Raw genomic sequence first — 24238 nt, forward strand, 5'->3', positions numbered from 1 at the left:
GTGGCCATCCAAGGACCTGCAGAGCTAAGTTGCATTGTGGGTAATGTAGGCACCAGATTTGAAAAGGAAGAATAATGCGTGAAATAAAAGGTGATACCTCTGGTTCTGCTGTATTGATTTTAATCATTTGTTTTTAAACTCTCCATAAATGCTGCGTCCAAATGTCCTCACTTTACCACATTCGCAGACTTGCAGACTTTGCGGGCGCGTCCGCGGGAAGTCAGCTAGTCTTGAGGGCCGTCCAAATTCACATTTCATCCAGTCCACAAAGGCCCTTAAGAGGACTTTCTGCAGACTTCCACATCACGATACAGAAATATGTAGAAGTAAAGGTCATAGAGCTAAGCAAACTGAATTAATTTTTGTAGTCTTACAGACTGTCAATCAGCGGCCTATGTTTGCCGCACGCACTCGCAGACTTGATGTGATGAGCGTGAACGCGTCACAGTAAGTACGACTGTATGTTGGACCAGTGGACGCCTACATTACCCAAACACAGCCAGTGAGTGATATCACTGGAGGCAATTTATCAGATTACCTGCAGCTTCCTCTGGAGCCACAAAAGGCTTTACGCTACGTTTTCACATGTGCAGTAGTACTCCTCAAGACCTGTAAACACACTTTAATGTGTGAAATTGGTGGCGTTACCCTTTAAGTTTAGGCCTACAACTACTTCTCTCTGCTTGTGTCTATGTCTATCTATTCTAGCATATACATTGTATTCCTGTAAACAGTATTTGCACATAAACGTGAAAAACACTCTGTATATTTACTTTTTTTGAGTACTTATTGGTCTACTGTTGTTCTCCATATTTAAAATCTCAGCAGCGCAACTGTTTTTATCCATTAATCAGTTGCTTTATCTTTTGTTATGCTTGTGCAAATTAATCATGTACTACACGTTTTAACATTTTGTAAAGAATCACAAGTCCTGAGTCTAATTTGTGCACAGGAAGTCGTTTTCCTCCCTTTGCTCACGAGCTTTTGATCTGCCAACTCCTCTACTCATCAGTTTATCTGAGCCATGTGAGGTTTTGTTAGCTTGCTGAATAATCAGTTACAAAAATAACTGTGTGGGAAGTGAACTAATTTGTTTAGTTAAAAAAAAGCAAACATTTGGGAGGGCTAAAAGGCATTTGTTACAAACAGTACAATCAGATACATGTCAGAAAGATTTTAACTTGACTTAAGTATAATTGTGAGGTTCTTCACTTTAGTTCAGAGGTTATTATTGACATGTTTTTGACAGCTGCAGTTACAATCTACGTTTCAGTTTCATAGTTTAAACACACATGATAGGGTTATAAAATACAATGCATCCGACTTCTGTGACCCCTTAAAAACAGGTTGTGTCTAGTTTGGGCCCCTTATCATGTTTAAAATGATAGCAGTTCCAGCAAAGATACAGCTACATAGATGATTTCAACTGTCCAAGACACAAAGAGGTAAAATTAAAACAATATGTCTCGGCCTGACTCCAAGGTTGAGATCCACTGAGCTAAACCACCTGAGGGTGTGTTAAGTAACTTAAACAAGCTCTACTTTACGTTGATAAATAAGTATTGACAACTTATTAATGTATCTAATATTCCAGTCAATGCTCATTGTTCTATAGAACAAATACCTTTTGCTATGACTTGCACTTTTGTAGTGTAGCCTTTTAAATGCAGCACTTTCATTTTCATTATTGGTAGAAAGGATTTCAATACTTCTTCCACCACTGGTAAAATCAGTGTAGTAATATATTGGTTGAAATCTTAATTGAAAGTGTCCTGTCTGTATTCTAAAAGGAATAAAAACAAATTTTCAGTTTGAATTAAAATCTTCGGTCCAAACAAAAGCCCAGACTTGTTTGTCTCAGTCTGTCATAGTTTTTGTTTCTTTTTAGCTTTCCTAATTATAATACCTTTAGTCTGAGGCATGGCTGAAACAATATTTCCACAGATTAAGAAGACGACACGTAAACACTCTGAAAATCTTAGACACATGTAGCTCAGTCACTCCGTCTCTAATCAAAGATTCATTTTCTCTCTTTTTCATTTTGTTTGTTTGTTTGCAGTTTGTAAACATATTGATCAGTAACAGACGGTACAAATTTTACCAACATGGTTTGATGGGGTTAAGTTGGTAGAAATAATGAAGATATGGATGTATTGTACATATATTGACTTATCGATATATGGACATGACCTCGACCATTTTCACTGACCTTGATATTGCCTGTTGTGTTAACATGCAACTTTTGTTAACGGGAGTCGAGAGTGCATTTTATCCATTGTTTAGGTTGTGTGGTTGTCATGTTATATTTTGTTAGCACATTATGTTTGTTTCTTGTCTTTCATGTCTGAATACATTGAATAATTAAAAGCTCACTGCTCTTTGAAGTACTATGCCATTATATTATTATATCAGTGGCAGAAAATGGTCTTAAAATGATAAAAAATATTGTTACAGTCCTTGAAAGGGCAACCACAAAAGTCTGAATTAAGGTCACTGAATACTTGGAAAGACTTCATGCAAAGACAGCACAGTACACTGATGTGCCAAAGAGAGACATTTACTACATTTCATCCTACCTGAATGGTAGTCAGAGTGATTTCAGAGATGAGACAAGTTCTTGTAAAATACTACAGTTGTTTTGTTCCTCATTGTTTTTACTTCAGTTTGATCAACAGAGGGAGAAAAACATTAAATAACAGACCAATTGAAATATGTTGGGATTATGTGCATTTATTTAATCTCCACATCTTTACCTTTGTCGTCCTTGTGAATTTGTTTGTTTGCCGAGTCTAAACTGAAGACAGATACATCACGTGAGTGTAAAAAGAAGCCAAAAGCTGCAAATCTAAGCCATTCATGCCGTTCGTCCTACTTGATGTTTTGTTTGGCAAACGCTCTGTGGATCCGACACGAGAGCAGAAAGAAAAAAAGTCCACGTCGGGGCAGCTGTCAATGTCCATTTCACTGCTCAGCTTTCGTCTGCCTCCAGGTTTATGTTGTTACCAAACTTGGCGTAGAGCTGGACCTTCAGATCACCCAGCACTTGCTGTATCGCTGTCACTCGGTCCTCAAGGCCTTTGACCTCCTGCTCCAGTGCTTCCTGATCACAGAACATGGAAACTCAAATTACATATCAACCACTACAATATCTACACATGTAGCAGGACATTTCCTTCAACAGGTTTTAATACACTGCTCCTACTAGGCGACTCAGAAACTCACACTTTAATGGCAAGTTAAATCAGTATGCATATCAGTCTGCACTTAATTATAATCAGCAGTTATTTATGGGTTGAAAAGTGAGCCGTTCTCCACATATTTGTCATTCAGTGTGTGTAGCAGACTGCTCCACATCAATCAGTACCGGCCTGCGCAGGGTGCTTTGTTGGGTGATGAAACAGCAGCAAACACAAGGACAAATAGGAAGATCCTGAAGTGACAGACGGGAGGGACGAGATCTAATCTGAAGTCCCTCGTGGTCAGTGTCTGCCCTCGCTATGTTTTAGCGGCTATAAAGCCCTGATTCTACCTGGCTCGTTTCCCAAGGTGCACCAAGGAGGATCTCACCCGCCCCTTTTGTGTCACCTGCCATCTGGCCAAACAATGCCATCAGACTCAGAGGCCTGAGCTTGAACCAGCCTGGGGGGAGGAGTGGTGCTGTTGCCTTTCTGTACAATCCCGATGCACTGCTTTGGAAAGTTTCTCACTTCTACAGAGCTCTGGAACAACTATCATTGCACATTAACTTAAAGTCATAGTTCTCCATTTGCTGAGAGTTTGAGGAGAAGATCGATAGAACGCTCAGAGTCTTGTTGTTGTCACCCTGAGGTTGGCAGGCAACCAGTGGAGACTCCATGAAATCACTACGTCTGATCGAGTATAGTCCAACATCTAACACTGTGTAAAACCACAACTTCATTCGTCATTTTTACACTTGTTTTTTGTACAAATTAAACAAGATAAAACATGTTAAGGAGCTCTAAGCGCACTGGTAGGCTGATTTAGTTACCTTTAGACAACGCCAGGCTAGCTGTAGCGAGGCTAACAGGCTGTAGCTTTATAAGTACTGTACAGACATAAGAGAGGTATCAACCTTCTCATCTAACTCTTAGCAAGAAAGCAAATTTCCCAAAATGTTGGACAATTTCTTAAAACTATTTAAGAACACATTCTGCAGCATCAGTAAATATGGTCTGATAATCAGAATGAAAATATTTTTGATACATCTAAACTTTGTGATTCCTGCTGAACAAACACTTGGAAAGCTGCTGAACTTTCTCTTACAAATTTATATCTGTACGTCGATTGGAACAAATTTGGGCTTTGCGTTGATCATTATATGTTAAATTCTCCTCAACAGTCTTTTAACTCAGTGGGGTTCTCTCACTGATGATTACAAGTACAAATACTGAAGAGTATTTTAAGGTATTTCAGAAAACCTACCTTTGCAGCCTCCAGCATCTCTTGTGTTTCTTCCTGCGAGTGGCTGACGAAGACGTTGCCGATTTGATAGGGGATCAATAGAGCGTCGTCGTCTAACATCATAAGGTCATCGCTGGCATCCTGTAAGTTCTGCAGCGATTTCTGTATGGAGACATAGGCAGACCATTGAAAAGTCTCAATCAGGCCTGTTAACGAAATAGTTTTGATAATTTGGCAGCTGCACTGGTCTTTAGACAACATTCAACTACGACTCGTCTGAACAAATTAGGTTTCAGTGGAATCGGTCAGTGTCGATTCAACTTTGCCGCACAATTTTCAAAAGGTAGTAAATTGTGGCTCTGATGATTTATCACCATTTCCACTGCATTTAATCTTTACAACATTACAGAGTTTCCTTGATCCACTTTAAGTTATTTGTCCATTGTTTAACTCCCTTTCCAGTGGGAATTAGGAAAGGTGGTTGCAGAAAGACCGAATGTCTTTGTCAGTATTGCTTTTCCTAGAATTTTCATCTTTTAAGTCATTCATTTACAACAACACATGAACAACAGAACTGGGGAGCCTACTTCTTATGATCGTCCAGATGTAAATAGATGGAGAGGGCAGGTGGTCACAAATTACAAACAGGATCAAATAAAATCCGATCTCAGTGGTTTTAGATTCTCAGTCCATTTAGTCCAGATCCGATAAAACTTTTCTTTTTGCACTCTGAGGGAAAATGATAACTTTTCCATAATGTAGATCTCATGTACAATATCAAACCATTCCTCGGTGGTGGGTGGATCTACTTTTAACCATTTTCTTTTTTTTACGTGCTGTCAATAGCATACCGAGTCATTTTTTGTCATTAATATTCCAATTTTCAAACAATTTATTGCCCATGTACATAGTTTCACATCTGAAAGGAATGTTTACTCTTAATATATTATTTGTATGTTTATGGATCTCTTCCCAGTAAGCTCTAATAACCTGGCAACTCCAGAAAATATGAAAGTGACTGACTAGGAGTGCCAGCTGAACTCTTGCCATATGTTCGACCCCGGTGAGATCCACTGTGGATCCTCCAGCACTTCTTTGAAATCATTCAACAGAAGATCATTTGAATCCTCATGACAGTCAGACTGTTGTGACAGACTGCTAGCAACATTATCTTATGTAAGTCAGTTAGTAATCACAGTATCACAGCTGGAGTGAACACAGTTATTGCTCCCATCCACCATGATTGTCCACAACAGTTCTTGACCACACAGTGAACCTTGAGAGTGTGAGTGTGTGTGTGATGTGACTGCTTACTTACTTTCTTTGCCTCTATTTCATTCTTCAGCTCTGTCACCCGATTCGTGTTCCTGGCGAATTTATTGATCTTCTGCTGGTCCTCAAACGTCACATTCACATCTTCAACTGCCTGCAAACGGGAGGAAATCGATCAAAATGACATGTAGCTAACATCAGTTGAACCGAACATAGCAACAACAAAAAAAAGCCTGCTGATTAGCTAACATGAGCTAGGAAGCTATGGTCAGTTTGAGCAGCGTCTGTCAAACAGCACAGGCCCTCGTATTGCTAGTTATGATCCCCATCATCTGCTGCAGTCTCGGGTGTCTCTGTCATCTGGTGTCCGGATAAATCTGGCTAGCTAGCGCGTTAGCTAGCTAGCTAGCTAGCATGTAGCGGTAGCTTGCTGCCATCACTAACATGAGCTGCACGAGGGTGTGACCACGACTTTAAGCGTTAAATCTCACTAACACGAGAAGCAACTGTGAGTAATTTTCCCCCCCACGCATTTATCTCAGCCGGTTTTCACTGCAGCCCCACATGAAACAGCAACGAGGTGGCTCGAAGACGAAATATCATTTCTTGTGATTTTTAACTTACTACAGGTCCCTTCATGGTGGCGGCCATCTTGGCTTCCTCGACTGCACAAAGGCAGAGGGACTCAACGCGACGATATGACCACACTGCCACCTAGCGGGCAGGAAAGCCTCGAGTTTTTCCTTAAATACAGGTATTAAACCTAATTTAGTCAGTTTTTTTCCATTTAATAGTTCAATTTGAGTTTTGATCGATCCAACACATGCTTTAAAACCAAATCAGGTAATGTATCATGGCCTCAGATACGACCCTGAACGTGACTCTGCTTCATACACTCAGCTAACATGTTTTTATCCTTTTTCTCTCCATAAGTGAGAATTCAACCCTGTATAATTATTCATCTCAAGAAAAAAATGTGCAGCACTGCTCACAATATGTCAAACTAGTTGTTATATTAAACCGGAACTGCTGCTCTGTAAATATTTCTCCAGCAAACAGTGCTGCACCCAAGATCAAATATTTGCATAAATTCATCTGCAAAGCTGGAGTTACGTTTAATCTGATTCAGAGCGGCTGCAGAAGCTATAAATGGATCTAATGCCACAACACAGACAGGGGTATAACCTTGAGAGATCATTCTGACCTCAGTTTAACCGTCTGATCTGTTATTCCCTCCAACTCGTGGCCTTTTCGTGTTTTTGTCACTAATAAAACTAGTGGGCTGCCACGCGTTGGTACATCATAAAGAGTTTGCTTGAGGTCTCTCAGCTGCAGGCCCTTTGCATGAAGTCAGAAGTGCACAGTCCCAACCAGGGGGAATCCAACTCCCACCTCAATGTGCAGGCTATAGGCTACAATCGGGACATTGTGCCCGTGGATTCCAAGCCCTGTCATAATGCATTCGATAAGCGCTGCACATTTATAAACACAATTTTTATCTGCAGTCGTTTACGGTGAAACGCAATCAGATCAGTTTGTGCTTCGATTTGCACGAAGAAGCTTAGATTCTTAGAGGCTCCGAAGAATAAAACTAAATGAGTGTTGAGGAGCTTTTTGTCGGCTCACAAAAGGAACAAATTATCAATAAAGATGTGAGAAACAAAAGAGGGAAGAGATCAGCTGATGAACTAAAGTTAGCTTGCCTTTGATCCCTGAACGTCTCAAAGACAGCGTGGAAGTGTTTAAAGACAGCCAAATTGACACGACTCAGTGGGAGCCTTTAAAGACAGATGATTCAATTACAGAGCTCTTTGTTTGTCCTGATTAACTGTGATAATGGAGCAGATACTCATTCTTTGCAACACAAAAAACGCTTCTTCAATGAGATAATATCAAAGCAAAACAGCTGATATTACAAGTCATTATTATCAATAAACTCTGAATCTGAATCTTTAAAGGGACACTATGTTGTTATGGTGAAATTCAATCTGAGAATTTTAATATTTATAATATCAAGGAGGTAATAATACAAATAAGAAATATTTATTTTTTCCATAACTGAATAAACAAGCTGTTCTCAGAGGGAAATAAGGTCCCCAGAACACTGTTTGAGGCTGGAAAGGTGGCAGGGTCCGCCACATATAAACAAAGTAGAACAGCATGAAATTGTGTTGTTCTTTAAGGTCAGTTTGTTTATTCAGTTTATTCAGTCATGAAAACAGAGAGAGTTTGTTTATATAGTTTGTTTAGGCATAAAAAAAACTACATAGTGCTCCTTTAAAAAAATCCTTGATCAACATTGATATAAAAGCATCACCTAAATTAAAGTATTGCTGAAAGTTTTCCCTTCAAAACCAAAATAACCAGGTTACTAAGTGCTGACATATTTATTTTTGTTTTGACAGTGTGGAGGTGTGCCAGGCCAATATCCTTAATGCACATCCTGCTACATCCCAGCTACATCTGTCAACAAACACTGCACTGCACCGCCTTATCATAGTGTGACTGAGTGGAGTGTAACTTCATTCTGATGTCGTCGGGGCATTTTCAGACAAGAGAGATTACCATGAGCTAATCATGTGCCTTTGCTAAAGGGCACTAACACTGTGTTGGGCGGACGGCGGGCTGTGCACTGGAGGAAATCCAATTGATTACCTGAAAACAGTCCCACCCATTTTTAAAGCACACATAAAGTAGCCTGTTAACAATAGGCTATATACACAGTTGGGCAGGAGCAGCAAATCCATCTCACTGACAGAGTGACATTTTTTTTCTTAAGGAGGATATCACTCTCTTGACCTGCGGAGAAGTGTGACAAGGTAAGATATTTGAATGATATGTGAAGTTAAGACAGTTTTGTAATCACATAAAGCAGTTTGTGGTTATTTTCTGCTTTTAAAACACAGCTAAACAAAAGTATGTTTCTGTTTGATTTCTTTCAGTTGAACCGGAGCTGAACGCCTGTGTCTGTAGGGCTCAACTGGGAAAAATGGGAAATGAGAATTCCAAGAACAAAGAGGCTACCCAGGTAACATGACAGGAGTTACACAATACACCTGTAATGCCATACACGTAGCTTCTGAAGCAGGAGCAAGATGCATGTCGAAAAGTCTGTCTTGGACTAAAGGTTTGGATTGTTCAGGGCTATCTCTATTCAAATGTAGCCAACATGGAGCATTATTATCATTAGTGTTGTCATGATACTGACATTTCTAACCTTTACACAATACCTTGAAAAATATAAATATTCAATACCATTTTTGACACCACAGGAGAAGATTGACACGACTTTGGGGGGAAAACATAATAAGGCTTGTTTAAAGTGTGTTAAGAGCAACAGCATCTTAGTTAATTTACTTTCTGACAAGGTGAGACTAAGGAGAGCGTAAACTAAAGTATTGATACTCCAAAAAAGTGAAAAAATATTGATATGTATTGATATTTCAATACTTTTGACAACACTAATTGTTAAACTATGTTTTATAGAATGGGACGATTCCTGAGAAGCATGAAAATGGATCCGTGAACGTCCTCTCTGCAAACGTCACATCAAATGGATTAGAGATTGATGGTGAGTCAGTGCTTTTTTTATGTATTCTTGTTGTGAAGTCAAACATGATCATGTTAACTGTAAAATCATTTGGTGGTAATGTGTGATATATAAATCCAAACAGTGTCACTGTCAAATTCTTTCATTCTGAACCCGAACCTAACGATAAGTGCAGATCCGACTTATTTTAATTGTTCTTTTATGTTGTTGTATCTTGTCTAATGGGAATATATCGCATGTCAGATCTTTATATGTCCATGTTGGCTCAGTCCTTTGGACTCTTATAATACTCTGTAAACACAGTGACTCCCAGCTGGATAATGTCTGGAGTCTTCCAATGTAAACTATAGGCGTAGTCTAAGACATTGATAGAAGCAACTGTTTATCCTGTCACGGTGTGCCTTTGCAGCGACAAGGATTCCCGCTGCCACTCGAGTTTGTCTAACAGCTAATGTTGACGCTGGAGATAAAGATAATGTCACTTTCTCACGTCGACTGGCCCATATTTACTGGATGATGCATTGCACAACCATGCATGGGTTTAATGTTGCATGCATAGTGACAACTGTGAACTTCTTTGGACTTCAGTTTGTCAGTAACATTTGGTGATATCAAGAACATTCACACAGTGTAATCTGACCTATAAATGAAAACTAGCAATTCAGGTTTTGTGATAACAGATTTAAATCTCCTATTTTGAGAATAAGTGCAACTATTCTGTTCACATTTCAAGAAGGGGCTCTTCTTTTTTCGCAGTTAAAGGTGAGACAGTAATCCAGCAGAATGGCGGGACCCCCTCCTTAAACCATTCCACTGAATCAACCGAGCCTGATTATGTTGTAGTCGAAACACAGTGTCAACATGTCGAGGCTGCGGTCATTTCCGAAATCCCTGAACCCACCATCCAGAAGGAGGAGGTCAAGAAAAGTAAAGAGGAAAAAGGTCGTCTTTTCGGCAAGATGTTCAAAAAGAAAGCAGAACCTCCGGCTGATGTCAAGAGTGCTCAAGAAAAAGAGAAGTCAGGTGAAGATCAGACGGATGCAAGCCCTCCTGCCGCTGATCCACAGCCGGTGAGCGCACTCTTTACTGTATGCTGATTTTTTAATCACACATTAATTTGAACTATACTCTAATTTTTTTTTCAAGCAAACAACAGTTAATCAATTCTAACAGATGCTGCCTGCAAAATCCTGATAGAGATCACCTCTGTGCCACAGAGCTTCATTGTTCTTGTTCTGTCCTGTTGCCAGAAAATCCATTAGATAAGACACTCAGGTCACACTCCCTTCACATTTCCAGAAATTTCATGGTCAGCAGGAGGACATTACCAAGTAACATATTTGAAATTTCTGTGAAATTAAATCGACTCAAATTGTATTGGAAATTACACCAGTATTATTTATTAATAATATTCAGCTATTTTCCAATAAGCAGTTAATAAATAACTTGTAATTTCTTGAATACATTTCCAGGAAACTTCCAACTGGTCTGACATTTTAATTTCCAACTTATTTCTGTCCAACATCTGCAGGTCAGTAAACTGAAGTGCATCTTTTAAACATTTGTATTTATATAATTTGCACCAATTCTTTTGCTCCAAAAATGGCATGATCAGCAGAAGTTAAGAAGAAATTATTAGCTATTTATTAAGTGCTTATTGGAAAATAGCTGAATGTTATAATCAAACAATACTAGGATAATTTCCAGTACAATTTGAGGTAATTATTGTGGTAATTTGATGTTATTTCAAAGAAATTTCAAGTATGTTGCTTGGTAGTTAGTCTGTAAATGTCCAGACCTGTAAACTGAAGTGTTACCGAGGTTTGAATGTGTGTTAATATGTGAGTAGAAATAGTCTCCAACACGTGCAGCTGTTTTTTTTAAAGAAAGATTTAGCCTTTTAAAAAAACAAAAAATAAAAAAAACAATATTTTTGAGCCATTTAAAAAAATGTATATCTTCAGGCTAAGTGCTAAAGACAGGAGGGAAGGGAAGTCAGAAATCCTTGTTGGTTTTTGTCTTTTTATGGGATTTGTTGACATAGAAAAATACCAGTTTTATCCTTTATGTTTTTACTAATAGTGTATAATATAATAATAATAATAATAATAATAATAATAATAATAATCTCTTAAACAATCTGCCTGCCACTTTTCTGAAGTCACTTGAATTCAGATTAGATTTTCATAGCTGTACATAAACCCTTCCATAAACATATAGCAAAAAAGAGAAATAAAAACTTTCTGTAAACATGAAACGATGACATAACTGAGAAACAAACCCCCCTCCAAACATCCTCACATCCCATAATGCACTGCAACACACCAGCCATGCAAAACACACTACCTGACTTAAAAATATTTAGTCGTTGTTAGCTCAACGACTTCAGATGTGAGTTAAACTGGTTTTGAAGCGTCAGATTTTAATATTAGTTTCAGCTTCTTTGTGTTTAGTATTGGTCAGGATGATTGAAAAGTGTTACTGTAAATATATGGAGCAGAAAATACATTAAAAAATAAAGCAATCCAATACAACAACACAACCAGTTACAGAGTTATATAATTAAAACCTCTGTGACACAACTTAAAAACTGTTTTAAATTAAGTACTTACTGTAGGCATTACAATGTAGAGGGTTTTTTTTTGTTTGTTTGTTTGTTTGTTTTATTATCTGACTCAGTCACAGTGTGATCAAGCACATGGTTGTCATATGAATCCCGAATTACTGTGCAACTATATTTGATCTAAACATGAATGTTTTTTTACGATAAAGGAGTCGGGCTCAAGTAGAGACGAAGCTGCCGCCATGATCGTCGCTGAGCACAGGGAGGACTGTGAATGTCCATGTCACAAAGCGGAAATGTCAACGCAAACGGACAGAAAGACCGAAGCAGATATTTCAACGCAAACTGGTGAAGACGGTGATGATGATACAACCACTAATACCGAGGGCCCAGTGGAAGAGGTTGTCGCAGCACTTGAAGAAGATCAACTAAATGAATCTGTTGTCATCGCTGAAGAAGCTGTTGAAGAGACTGCTGATGAGGAACCCCGAAGGGCCCAGACAGCTGGGATCATCATTGAAGAGGTCGTCATGGAGAACAATATATATGAGAATATAGTGTTCAGAGCGGAGCGGGTGGAAGTTACCGACAATTTTGAAATCACTCACATCCATAGCTACAATCCTGAGGAAGAGAGAGTTCAAGAAACCGAGCCAGAAGTTGCTGCAGAGCCAGAATCCATTAAAGAGGGTGAAACTGTTGACATTTTTGAGGAAACTGTGACATTGGAGATCTCCAGCCTTCCGAAAGTGGTGGCAGATTGTGTTGAGGTGGTTTTCGCTGCTTTTTCTGAATCCACTGACTTTGCTGCTGTAAACATGTCGGAGCCAAGTGTGAATGAAGTAATTACCGAAGGCAATAGTGAAGGAGCCAGAGACATATCAGCTGATGTAGTGCTGATTGAAACCACTGAACCAAAAACTAATTCTGTCACTCCTGAGGCCGAGAAAGCAAATGGTGTTCCCTCCCTGGACGAAGTGACTACGGTGATGGAAATAACCTCAGAGGTTGTTTGCGAGGAGCCAAATCCTCCAGCTGCACACAAAGAGATGCCTGAAAGAGAACTTTCTGTCCCTCTTGTGCCTAAAATTATAATTATCGAGAAATCTTGCCATAAAGGGGTCACCGCTGATGAGGCTGTTGCGGTCGAGGATGTATCAGGAATGAGTGAAGGAGTAATCATTGTGGAGGCTCCTTCCAATGAGCTTATCACCACTGAGGAACTTCCCCAAGATGTTTTAAATACTCCTGTTGATGAAGTCAAGTCTGAGTCCATTCCGGAGGTTGTTACTTCAGATGAGAAAACTGAGGTTTGCAAAGGTGTGACAGCTGATGAGGGACCAGAAACAGTTGAAGAAGCAGAACCATGGCCTGTCATTGTCAAAGACGATGCTGAGATGATACCAGAAGCAGCAATTGATGCCCTCTCTCAAGAGCTCGACCTTTGTGCCATCACTCATCAGGAGCCTGCGGTGGATAATGGCTCCCTGTTGGAAGAAGAGGTCATCGCTGCAACAACTTTTGGGCCCCTTTCTGGAGAACCACAAGCAAATGTTTCCATTCCAGAGGAGCCAATTGAGACAGCGGCTAAGGAGATGAATGAAGAAGCTGTAATCTCAGAGGAACCTGCAAAAGAGAATCCAAGCCCATGTGAAGAAGAAGCAACCACTGAGGTGTTGGTGAACATACTAGAATCGGTTGTTGAAGCGATTTCAGAGAGGCTTGTGGTCACTGAAAACATCAATGAGGCATCTGCAGATGTGCCACAGATAGACGCTACTGGAGAGTCTGAGCCTTGCGTTTCACTCCAAGAAGAACTTGTCGAGGAGAATGTTGCCCCATCTTTGGCTCCTGTTGAAGAACCAACTGATTCCAGTCATGTTATTTCTGAAGAGCCTTTGGAGGAGAGTGTGCGCCCTCTTGAGCCACAAGTGCGAGTGGTAATCCTGAAGACAATTGAAGATGAAGTTACAGTGGAGCTAATCCATGAGTCAGATGATTCTGGTGATGTTGTAGCAGCCATTGATGAGAACTCTGAAGAATCTCATATTGCCACTTCAGATGAGACGGTAGCAGAGTGTGTTGAGGCTGTTCTTGAGACCGTCATAGAGGAAATCATTACAGAAGATGCCATCACTCCTCAGAAGCCTGCAGTAGATAATGGCATTACCCTGGAAGAGGAGGTCATTGCTGCAAGACCTTTCGTGCCCCTCTCTGGAGAACGAGAAGCAAACCCTATCATTCCAGAGGAGTCAAGAGAGACGACTGCGGAGGAGATGAAGGGAGAAGCAACAGAGCCAGAAAGTGTTGAGAAGGACACAAATGTTCAAGCATCATCCAGTGAAGAAGAAGTTACCCAGATTGCTAGTTCTACTGAACATGTTGTATCTGGAGTATCTGAATATGTTTTGGCACAAGTTGAAACACCCCTAGAAATTCCTATAATCTCAGAGGAACCTGCGGAAGAGAATCCAAGCCCCTGTGAAGAAGATGTAACCACTGAGGTGATGGAGAACATACTAGAATCAGTTGGTGAAGTGAATTCAGGGAAGCTTGTAGTCACTGAAAACAAGGTTGAGAAACCTGCAGATGTGCCACAGATGGATGCCACAGGAGAGTCTAAACCTTGCTTTCCAGGCCAAGGAGAACTTCTAGAGGAGAAAGTTACCCCAGGTCTTGTTGTTCTCAAAGAACCAACTGATTCCAGTCCTGTCATTTCTAGGGAGCCTGTTTTGGAGAATGTGAGCCTTCTTCAGCACCAAGTGCTGGTCGTAATCCAGAAACATGGAGGTAAAGTTTGTGAATCAGATAACTCCTGTGACGTTTTAGCTGTCGCTGATGAGAACACTGAAGATTCCCATATTGCCATCTCAGATAAGGCGGTAGCTGAGTGTGTTGAAGCTGTTCTTGAGACCATTGTAGAAGAAATCATTACAGAGGGTGCCATCACTCCTCAGGAGCCTGCACTGGATAATGCAATTTGCCTGAAAGAAGAGGTCCTTGCTGCAACACCCTTCATGCCCCTTTCTGGAGAACAAGAATCAAACATTACTATTCCAGAGGAGCCACGTGAGACAATTGCTGAGAAGATGGATGAAGAAGCTACCAAAGTTTTATCAAATGAAATTACAACAGGGTCAGAAAGTGTTGAGGAAGATACAACTTTTCAAGAATCATCTACTGAAGGAGGAGTCATCAGGGATGTCAGGTCTGATGAACCAGTTGAAGAAAAAACTGAAGTATCTGAAGATGGTTTGACACAAGCTGAAACACCCAAACAAATCCCTGCAATCTCAGAGGAACCTGTAGAAGACAATCCAAGCCCCTGTGGAGAAGATGCAACCACCGAGGTGTTCGAAAACATACTAGAATCAGTTGTTGAAGTGTTTTCAGAGAACATAGTTGAGGAACCTGCAGATGTGCCACAAGCAGACGCCATCAGAGAATCTGAGCCTCGTGTTTCATTTCAAGAAGTCTTGGAGGAGAACGTCACCCCATCTTTGGTTGCTGTAGAAGAACCAGCTGCTATCAGTCATGTATTTTCTGAGGAGCCTGTGGAAGAGAGTGTGAGCCTTCTTGAGCCACAACGGCTAGTGGTAATCATCGAGACAACTTATGAAGAACTAACAGAGGAGACAATCCAAGAATCATTTAATTATCGTGACATTTTAGCTGCCGTTGACAAGAACGCTGAAGATTGTCAAAATGCCACTTCAGATGAGTCTGTAGCGGAGTGTTTTGATGCTGTTCTTGAGACCATCGTAGAGGAAATCATTACAGAAGATGTTGCGGCTCAGTTTGTGATTTCAGGTGAGGTAGCACCAAAGATCATCACAGAAGGACACACTGAAGAGAAGGTGGACAATATTTCAGGTGTGAGCTCGACAGGTTCAACACGAAGGGTACAGATGACTGACGATACACCCATCACAAGTACAGACATGGAAACTTTACTTGCTAGGTTGCAGTCAGCGTGTACGTCCATTGTTGAAGAATCACCGTATAGGCTTGATGGTTTAAACATGTCTTTCCTGGGATGCAGTATTACTGTTACCATTCAGGTGGCCCCAAAGGAAGAACAGCAGTAAAATGTTGAAGGTACTGTCTGACATAGTTTGTGTTTAGAAAAATATTGGTCTACCTCTTCAGGATATCATGTGTTTAATTGATATGGATTGTGAAATGATTTTTGTTTTATAAAACTGCAGAGTGGATCTTTTTATATAAATATCATCAACACAAAAACCTCAATGTAAAGTATTTAAACATTTTCCAATAAAATGACAAACGAAAACACTGAAAAATGTTGCGTTCGTGCACGATTTTGTACATGATTTATTCACATTCTTTGGGTCAGTTTTTAGTAGGAAATAGTAGTGACTTTAAAAAGAAATATGAAATTTTAGTCAGGCCACACTTGAAAACTGGGTAACAATTTATGTTAGGGAACAATATTAAAGGGTAGCTCCACCAATTTCAAAAATTAAAGTGTGTTTTCAGGTCTTAGAGGGTACTTTTGTATATGTAGTAAAATAAAAAAAATTAAAAAAGTAGTATAAAGCTTTTTGTGGCTCCAGAGGAAGCTGCATGTAATCTGATAAATACCGTCCAGTGATGTCAGTCAAAAAGTTGCATTGTGGGTAATGTAGGCAGAAATGCACTCCTCTAACACTGTTGGACATTGTTGGACAGTTTAAAAACAAATCAAGTGATATCGTCTTTGTTATTCAACACATTCTTCTTACTTTTCAAACCTTCTAGCCTACATTACCCACAATGCAATTTGGCTACTGAGTGACATCACTGGAAGCAATTTATCAGATTACATGCAGCTTCCTCTGGCGCCACAAAGGGCTTTATACTACGTTTTTAACATATGCAATAATACTCCACAAGACCTGTTAACACACTTCAATGTATATAATTGGTAGAGTTACCCTTTAACCATTTACAAGTTGCTTATAAGGCTGTATATAAATCACATATAAGCTCTGTATTAGGCATTATAAAGTGCTTAGTCATGCCTTATTCTGCATAAACAAATGCTCAAACTACTAAGTTAGATAGTAATGTGGGAGGTTGTTGCACATGAACCATAACCCAAAATGGGGAACATATTGAGATAGACAGACTTTATTTAGAGTTATATAGACACTGTTAACCTCGGTAGTTTTGTGTTTCATTGTGTAACAATGGACAATATTTATTAGGTGCTATTAAAGGGGAACTATGTCGTTTTGGAGAAGAGGTTAAAACCCATAATTTTAATATTTACAATATTGATGAGGTAATAATACAAACTCTGAAATATTAGTTATTTCCATGAGCTGTTCTCAGAGGAAAATTAGCTCCCCGGAGCAGGTATGAAGTATGACACTGTGTTGTCCTTTAAGGTCAGTTTGTTTGTTCAGTTTATTCAGTCATGAAAACAAAGAGTTTGCTTGTTTAGTTTGTGTGGGCATAAAAATTTGTCAATGAAGATCTTTTCTCTAATGATTCCCCAAAACTACATAGTGCTCCTTAAAAGGAGAATAACTATTCTTGTGGTACTGCCGCCTTATAAGGCCCATACAAAGTCTAACAACTTCCTTCCTTATTTAAGAAAAAGTCCTCCTTAAAGTCCTAGGAGTTGTAGAATAAGGCATTAATAAGTGCTTTATAATGACTAATAATGAGTCAATATACTACTACTATGCATGCTAGTAATCCAATAGTAAATGGTTAATATGTGTCCCACAATCTAAAGTGTTCTTCTGAAAACTGCAGTAAACAGATTCAGTAAAAATGATCTTAAAGTCAGGTTTGCTCATTTTAAAGATATTCACCATCAGGACACAGCAAGGTATTTGAGTTTCCTGACATTTCTCAGGGCATAACTCTCACACATTGTTGAATATCAATGAGTGAGGGGTGGGACACACACATTAATAAAAGGGTGATTGTTGACAATGCCCCGAGTAGGCAGAGGCATGGTTGGAATTGTGCTCCCATCTCAATGCTGCGATTAAGACACTCACTGCTTGCGTATCAGCGCCGCTGCTCTAACATAATTCTCAAAGGCTGATTCTTTGTGATGGTGTTATAGGAGACAGATAACCTAAAGCAAGAAGCAGAGTCATTACCGGAGCCGGAAAGTGTGACTCCAGGCCAGGGTCCAGAGGAAGAGAAAGCTCCTGAAACTGAAGACGGAAACAGTGATCCTGCGGACAACCAAGAGGACAGTGACCCAGAAGAGAATCCAGTTATGAACTTCTTCAAAACACTAGTAAGTGACACGATTTTTAGAAATTAAGTGCGCTTCGTGTGGACTTGATATTTCTAATTGCTTCTCTTGTAAAATCAGATTGCTTGAGTAAACTTAATTGGGAAATTGCTGTGATTAACAAGTGCAAGAACAAATCAACTCTTGTTATCTTCAACTATAACTGAAGGAAAACAACTGATTAAACAACAAAAATTAAGTTAATTTGTGTTCTAATTTTTACTGTAAGCTTCACTGAAGAAAAATGGTAATTTGCCTGATAAAGTTGAGATCACTGATGATAAATTCAGTGACGACGCTGTGTCTAAATTTGATTTTGTGTGATTCCTCTTATTCTGCGTTGAGGAATGTGAGTTTAATGGAAGCATCCATAACTAAATCTGCCATTATGACAGAGCCTGATGGAAAACCTACGACAAGCAGCTATTGTATTCCCTCATCATCGTGCTGTCTTTTGGACTCATGCTGTTTTAAAGAGTTACCATTGCCCTAGCCCCATGCTAATCAAGTCTTTGAACATGCGGGAATGTGGTGGCCTATTGTTCAACCCATAGTGTGAGCTCACAAGGGAGGCCTGTGCAGTTGGAAGTTGAGATTTGTGAAGATAGAGCGAGGGCAGGCCTACGCCATCTCCGGAGCACAATGGCTGTCACAATGACAGCGCATGTACTGTATGTGCTCTGTCAGGGACCTCAGTGTGCACTCTGTGCCTCGGTTAGCTTATCATAAAGGCCTATGTCTGCATTCATGAAAGGCTTCTGTTTTATCTAAATAATTTAGTTTCTGTTCCTGTTGCATCAGCTATATATGCTGATGATTCTCCAGGTTTTACACTGCCAGCCATACAACTTAACATAATACATACAGATTTAACATTTGGAGGATAAGCTTGGTTGTTTTTAATCTTGTTTTCTGTGCTGCATGAATGAAAGTTGATTGAGAACGGTCATTTTTCCTTCCCTTGTTGCACAGGTGACTCCCACTAAAACAACCAAAAAGGAAACAGCTACTCCAGATGCCACAAAAGACCAGGTGAACATATGATCATGAAGCATTACATGACATATAAAACATGATTAATTAATCCTTGTGGGTTTATTTCAAATGGTTTTCATGTTCTTGTTTGATTTTCCTTCAATACCCAGTTTACTATCATGCATATTTTGGTTTACAAAGCTTTATGAGAGATGTCGGTAATGTTACAGGTTGATTTTTTAACTAGCTGATAATATATTTATTATATAGTCATAATTTTATATTCCCATTTCTTTTGGGATTTTTAGTTTTTGCAGGTTGCAAGCTGGCATCCATTCCTGTTCATTTCTGTTTCTGCTTGAACTGAGGCTCCATTTCGTTTTTTAAGATTGCTTTTTGTAGATATTTGTTTGCTTCAGTTTAACTTAATCTCTAACTGCTTCCTCTTTCTGTTGCCAAATAGTCCCAGAAGGAGGCCCAACCAGCGGCAACTACTACTGTGAGCACATTAAGTGTTTAAATTTGTGTAACAGTAGCGATATTTGTTTGCTAATGTTGCATTTTACATATTAATTCAGTTTAAATAATTTATAAAGACGAAAACATGATCACTGCTTTGCATTTATAGTATCATACCTCACCTCAAATTTCCTTTGTGTATCTTAATGTGTATTTGCTGTTAGAGGAGTCTGTGTGGACAGTTGGTTTTTCCACAGCAAAGCGTTATTTTAACACATGTTCTCTTGAAAAGGTTGCACAAGTGTCGGAGCCGCCTGCAGCACCCAAAGGAATGTCAATCCCACCACCACCTCCTCCGGAGCCGCCGAAAATGGAAATCAAAGGAGAGCCAGCTGCCAAACCTGTAAAACCCACAGCGAAAGAAGAACCAAAGGCCGCTGCGAAGGAACCCGAGTCCTCAAAAGGAAAATCAACCAAAGATGCTCTGAGCAAATTCTTCCGTCCAAAGGTAAATAAACTGCAAACATGGGTGGGATGGTTATTTATGTAGCCTCTCAGTGAGTGCATCTTCCACAGTCTTTAAGATATACGTACGAACGTGCTATAGAGTGAAACATACTGTATGTGAATTCGAGGTACTGCTAGGCTTCACGGCATCCAAAGGCAAGGGCGCTTCAGCAAGCGGAGCCCAGACTGCAGCAGCGGTACAGTAGATTATCGTATCCTCAAACTAACCACGGCTCATCCTGCTACTAACCAAACAAGAGCTGATTAGTCTGGAGGTGGAAGAAACTGAACAAAATGCTGTTTAAAAATTGGAACTGCAATTGTGTAGAGTCGTATTTAAACTGGAAAAAAGTCTCATATTACCGCCAATGTTTCTACCACTGTCCATTTCTCCATGATACATTATATTACCAACATTTAAATTTCATTAGTGATTCATTTAATCACAATACTTTAACTTTCGGGGAAAAACACTGCCTGCTTGCTTACTTGCCTGGAGTCAGATGAGAAGATCCATACCACTCTTGTGTCTGTGAGCAAAGTTTGGAGCAAAAGTCCGGAGGCGATTAGCTTAGCTTAGCATAAAGACTAGAAAAGAGGCAGCGCCTACAACTTATCAGTTTGTTTAATCTATGCTGTCAGTTAATTCTTCTCGATGTTAACAACAATTATTCATGAGTTAAGCTCATAGTTTCCTCCTGCTTTCAGTCTTTATGCTAAGCTAAGCTAAGCTAATCACTTCCTGACTTTGGCTCCATACAGACGAGAGTGGTATTGATCTTCTCGTCTAACTCTCAACAAGATGTCTAACTATTCCTTTAACCAGTTATATATATTAGTCAGCATTCTTTACCATGCTAACATGTTAAACTCTTCATAATTAAAGCTTTTCCTCTGCTTGTTCTTTCTGTCTTGCTGGCTTCAACTAACAACAAAAACCCCTTCACTGTCCTGCAGACAATCAAGGAAACACCAAAGCCTGCAGTCGAAGTAGAAGTACAGGTAAACCAGAGAGTACGCTCATTCATCTCAGGAAATGTTGTATAAATGTATTCTAATGTCTTTTAAGGATGTTCACTACAGCTTTTTCAAATGTCCATCCTAATTTGCATCTCAGAATAAAAAAAGTAGTTTTGCTCTGCAGGAGACACCAGTGGAGGTGCCAGAACCAGTTGTAGAAGTCCAGGTAAATCAAAGGAGAGGTCTCACTCTTGGGTGTTTTTCTTTTTCAGGGAGTGGAATAATCATTTGATCTTTATTACAGTGAATCACACCTCCAAGTTCTAAGCTACATAGGTTTATTTTTACATGTTCTGATTCATTTGCATCTGCTCAGAGTGAAAAAAGTGTTGAAGCTCATGAGACAGCCGAGGAGGTGGTGAAGCAAGAGCAGGTAAATGAGCAGGAAGCGCTCGAGGATATTAATTCTTCACGTTCTTCACTCTACAGGCGTCTCTGACATGATGTTAGAACAGATGTACCAATTATTATGCTGCACCAAATATGACCTTTCATTCATTTCAATTAACACACATGAAATTTGGCATTTGCTGTTTTAAAAAAAAGATTTATTTTTTCATGTTTTGATTCATTTTACATTCTATCAGCTATTTCTGTTTGTTTGAGTCAGCCGATGATTTATCGCATTTGAATCAATGGGAAAACAAGTATGTTTCCTCTCCTGCAGATGGTGGAAGAGGCACCACAGCCAGTAGTAGAAGATGAGGTAAATTAAAAGGACACGTTGGGAAATCTACCGAGAATTACACTAGATTAGAAAATCTAAATCACCCTCATATCTTGCCTGTTAAGTATGAGGCCGGTTAGCCTAGTTTAGCATAAAGACTGGAATCAAGGGGAAACAGCTAGCCTGGGTAACAAAATCCACCTACCAGCACCTCTAAAGCTCAGCAATAAACATGTTACATTCCATTAAACCACAGCTTTTTTCCCCTTAACTTTCCATTATGACTTTGTATTGATTGAAATAACAAAATATAATATGAATTTAATTACTTTTGGACAGAGCCAAGCTAGCTTTCCACCCCCCCGTTTCCACTCTTTATGCTAAACTAGGCTAACCATCTCCTGCATCATATTTAACAGGTATCAATCTTCTCAGATCTTCTCAGATAAGCATATTTCCCAACGTGTCAAACTATTCCTCTTCAGGAGAAGAGTCTCACCTTCAATGGAGATACATTTCCTTCCCTATTATCTTTCCTTCTTTTCTTTTTACAGACAATCACTTTCTTTACTTTCTGTGCATGATGGTGTGGGCTTCTTTATTCTTACAGGGACCGCTTCTTATCAGACTTGTCTGCCTCCTTTTCTGCTCTGACGCTGGATATTTCCCTTTTACTTCACAGCAGCTCCTTCCTACACCCTGTCAGCTTCAATGATGGTCATGCATTTAATGCATAAATAGCTCATGATATGTATTCTCTGCTCTGCTTTCTTTTTTTTTTGATTAAAGAAGGCGGATCCCTCAAAAGCAGGCACCTTGGAGGCTGCTGCAAAGCCAGAGCCGCCACCCGCTGTTCAGGAAGAAAAGAAACCAGCCTCAAAATCATCCTTCCTGACTCTCTTCAAGCCTAAAGTAAGGACCTCTTCACCTACGCTTATATGGGTCTTTAGAATATCATACATTAGCGTGAATTGTGGTGAAAGTAGCGAACAGAAAGTAACAGATTCGTGTGAATTTGAGGAACTGTTAGACCACATGACTACAAAAGTCCAGGCGGCCTCCACAAGTGGAGTTCGGCTCCTCAGGAGGACAGCTGGAGTGGTAAATACAGAAAAATGACCTCTTGAGATGAGACATCATTAACCAGAGTAATTTCATCAATTACATCTGGAATTAAAACCTGCTCTAAGTATTTTTTTTTTTTTTTGTCCATTTGTTAGAATCATAACAAAATACATCAGTGCTTCTGTGGTCATTTCACATAATGTTGCCTTCACTAAGACACGCTGGATCCTAACAACCAGTCACTTTAATGTCACTTTGACATCTGATGTCATCTCAAAGTCCATCTGAGCACATGAGATATTACAGAAAACAGTGGAGCTGCCGTAGGACTGAAATAATTCAGTTTTTCATTATGCGTCACAACACTTCCAGGCTGCTGATCCCAAAAAGGCGACCCCCGCCCCAGCTGCAGCAGCAGAGGCAGCTCAGACAGCCAAAGCCAAGGAGGAACCAAAAGCAGCGGCCAAGTCATCAGAGGCGGCCGCGGATAACAAACCAGCTGCCCCCCAAGCTGGAGATGATGCAGCCAGTGTGCCCAAGAAACTGGAGAAGAGGAACTCCATTCACTTGTTCTTTAAAAGTCTGGTAAGGAGATAATCTTTCCCTGCTTCTCATTTTGAACAGCCCTGCCTGGTAAATATGGTTGCAGCTTCACCTCCACTAGATGGCAGCAGATACTCAGTGAGTAACTAAAGGTGTGGGGCCCTAATTCACAGTGCAGTGCACATCATGTTACACATCCTGACAATTGTTTTGCACAGTTAAACTTACAGTTAGGTGGTACTTTTAAGTTAGAAACTGTTCCACACAACTAGCATTGTAAAAACGAGGCTTCCATGAGATTACGTGGCTTTTTTAAAGAAAAGACTAATGCAGCAGATACTTTAATGAACAAACGTTTATGATTTTTTTTTTAATTCCCTTTAAATTTCAGGGTCAGAGACGTAACTCTTCAGAGGCCGGGGTCCAGACGGAGCCCGTCACCGTCACTCCAGCAGCTGAGAAGGCCAAATGAAACCAAAAGCAACACTCACATTTCCCTGTACAGACTCCCCCTCTCTCTCTTCCGTGCTCTTACTCAATCTTTATCTGTCTCTCTCTTTTCTCATCTCCATTTCAACTCCCGATGAATAACTGCATTTCTCGTTTTTGTTACGGCTTAAATACCAAGGAAAAGTGACTCAGAGGATAACAGCAAGTGCTACAGAATGAATAGTGGGCAGGAAGTTGACTAAGTGGTGACTTGAGATGGTTAAACATGAGGTTATTGAGACATATATATATATATATTTTTGGTCATTTAAATGTCTTGACAAGTATAGCAATGTAAGTGTGAAAACTTTTCTACAGACATTTAATGTGACTTCTCTCCGTTCTTGCAACCTAACACACTGGGCTTCTGCAACAGACAGTACGACGCTTCGCTTTTAGCAATTAATTTGTCAAAAACAGTTAAAACACGTCGTCATATAGATT

At 39.8% G+C, this 24238-nt stretch overlaps 2 protein-coding genes across 2 annotated transcripts; one reads left to right on the forward strand and one right to left on the reverse strand.

Annotated features, from left to right (window-relative positions):
* Positions 1 to 2710: 2710 nt before the first annotated feature.
* On the reverse strand, positions 2711 to 6386 carry pfdn4 (prefoldin subunit 4). Its single transcript, XM_073470268.1, has 4 exons — positions 6319 to 6386; positions 5741 to 5848; positions 4444 to 4584; positions 2711 to 3100 (listed from the first exon to the last, which is right to left on the reverse strand). The coding sequence occupies exons 1-4, from the start codon at positions 6343 to 6345 to the stop codon at positions 2969 to 2971; spliced, it is 408 nt and encodes a 135-aa protein (XP_073326369.1). The 5' UTR covers positions 6346 to 6386; the 3' UTR covers positions 2711 to 2968.
* A 3817-nt stretch (positions 6387 to 10203) lies between these two features.
* Positions 10204 to 23777, forward strand: bcas1 (brain enriched myelin associated protein 1). The gene is made up of 11 exons (XM_073469675.1): positions 10204 to 10314; positions 17893 to 18072; positions 19042 to 19101; positions 19508 to 19543; positions 19796 to 20011; positions 20968 to 21012; positions 21128 to 21196; positions 21347 to 21403; positions 22487 to 22609; positions 23135 to 23347; positions 23697 to 23777. The coding sequence occupies exons 1-11, from the start codon at positions 10204 to 10206 to the stop codon at positions 23775 to 23777; spliced, it is 1191 nt and encodes a 396-aa protein (XP_073325776.1).
* The last annotated feature ends 461 nt before the right edge of the window (positions 23778 to 24238 follow it).

This window comes from Pagrus major, chromosome 7 (genome assembly GCF_040436345.1).
Source record: "Pagrus major chromosome 7, Pma_NU_1.0".
Taxonomy (NCBI): Eukaryota; Metazoa; Chordata; class Actinopteri; order Spariformes; family Sparidae; genus Pagrus; species Pagrus major.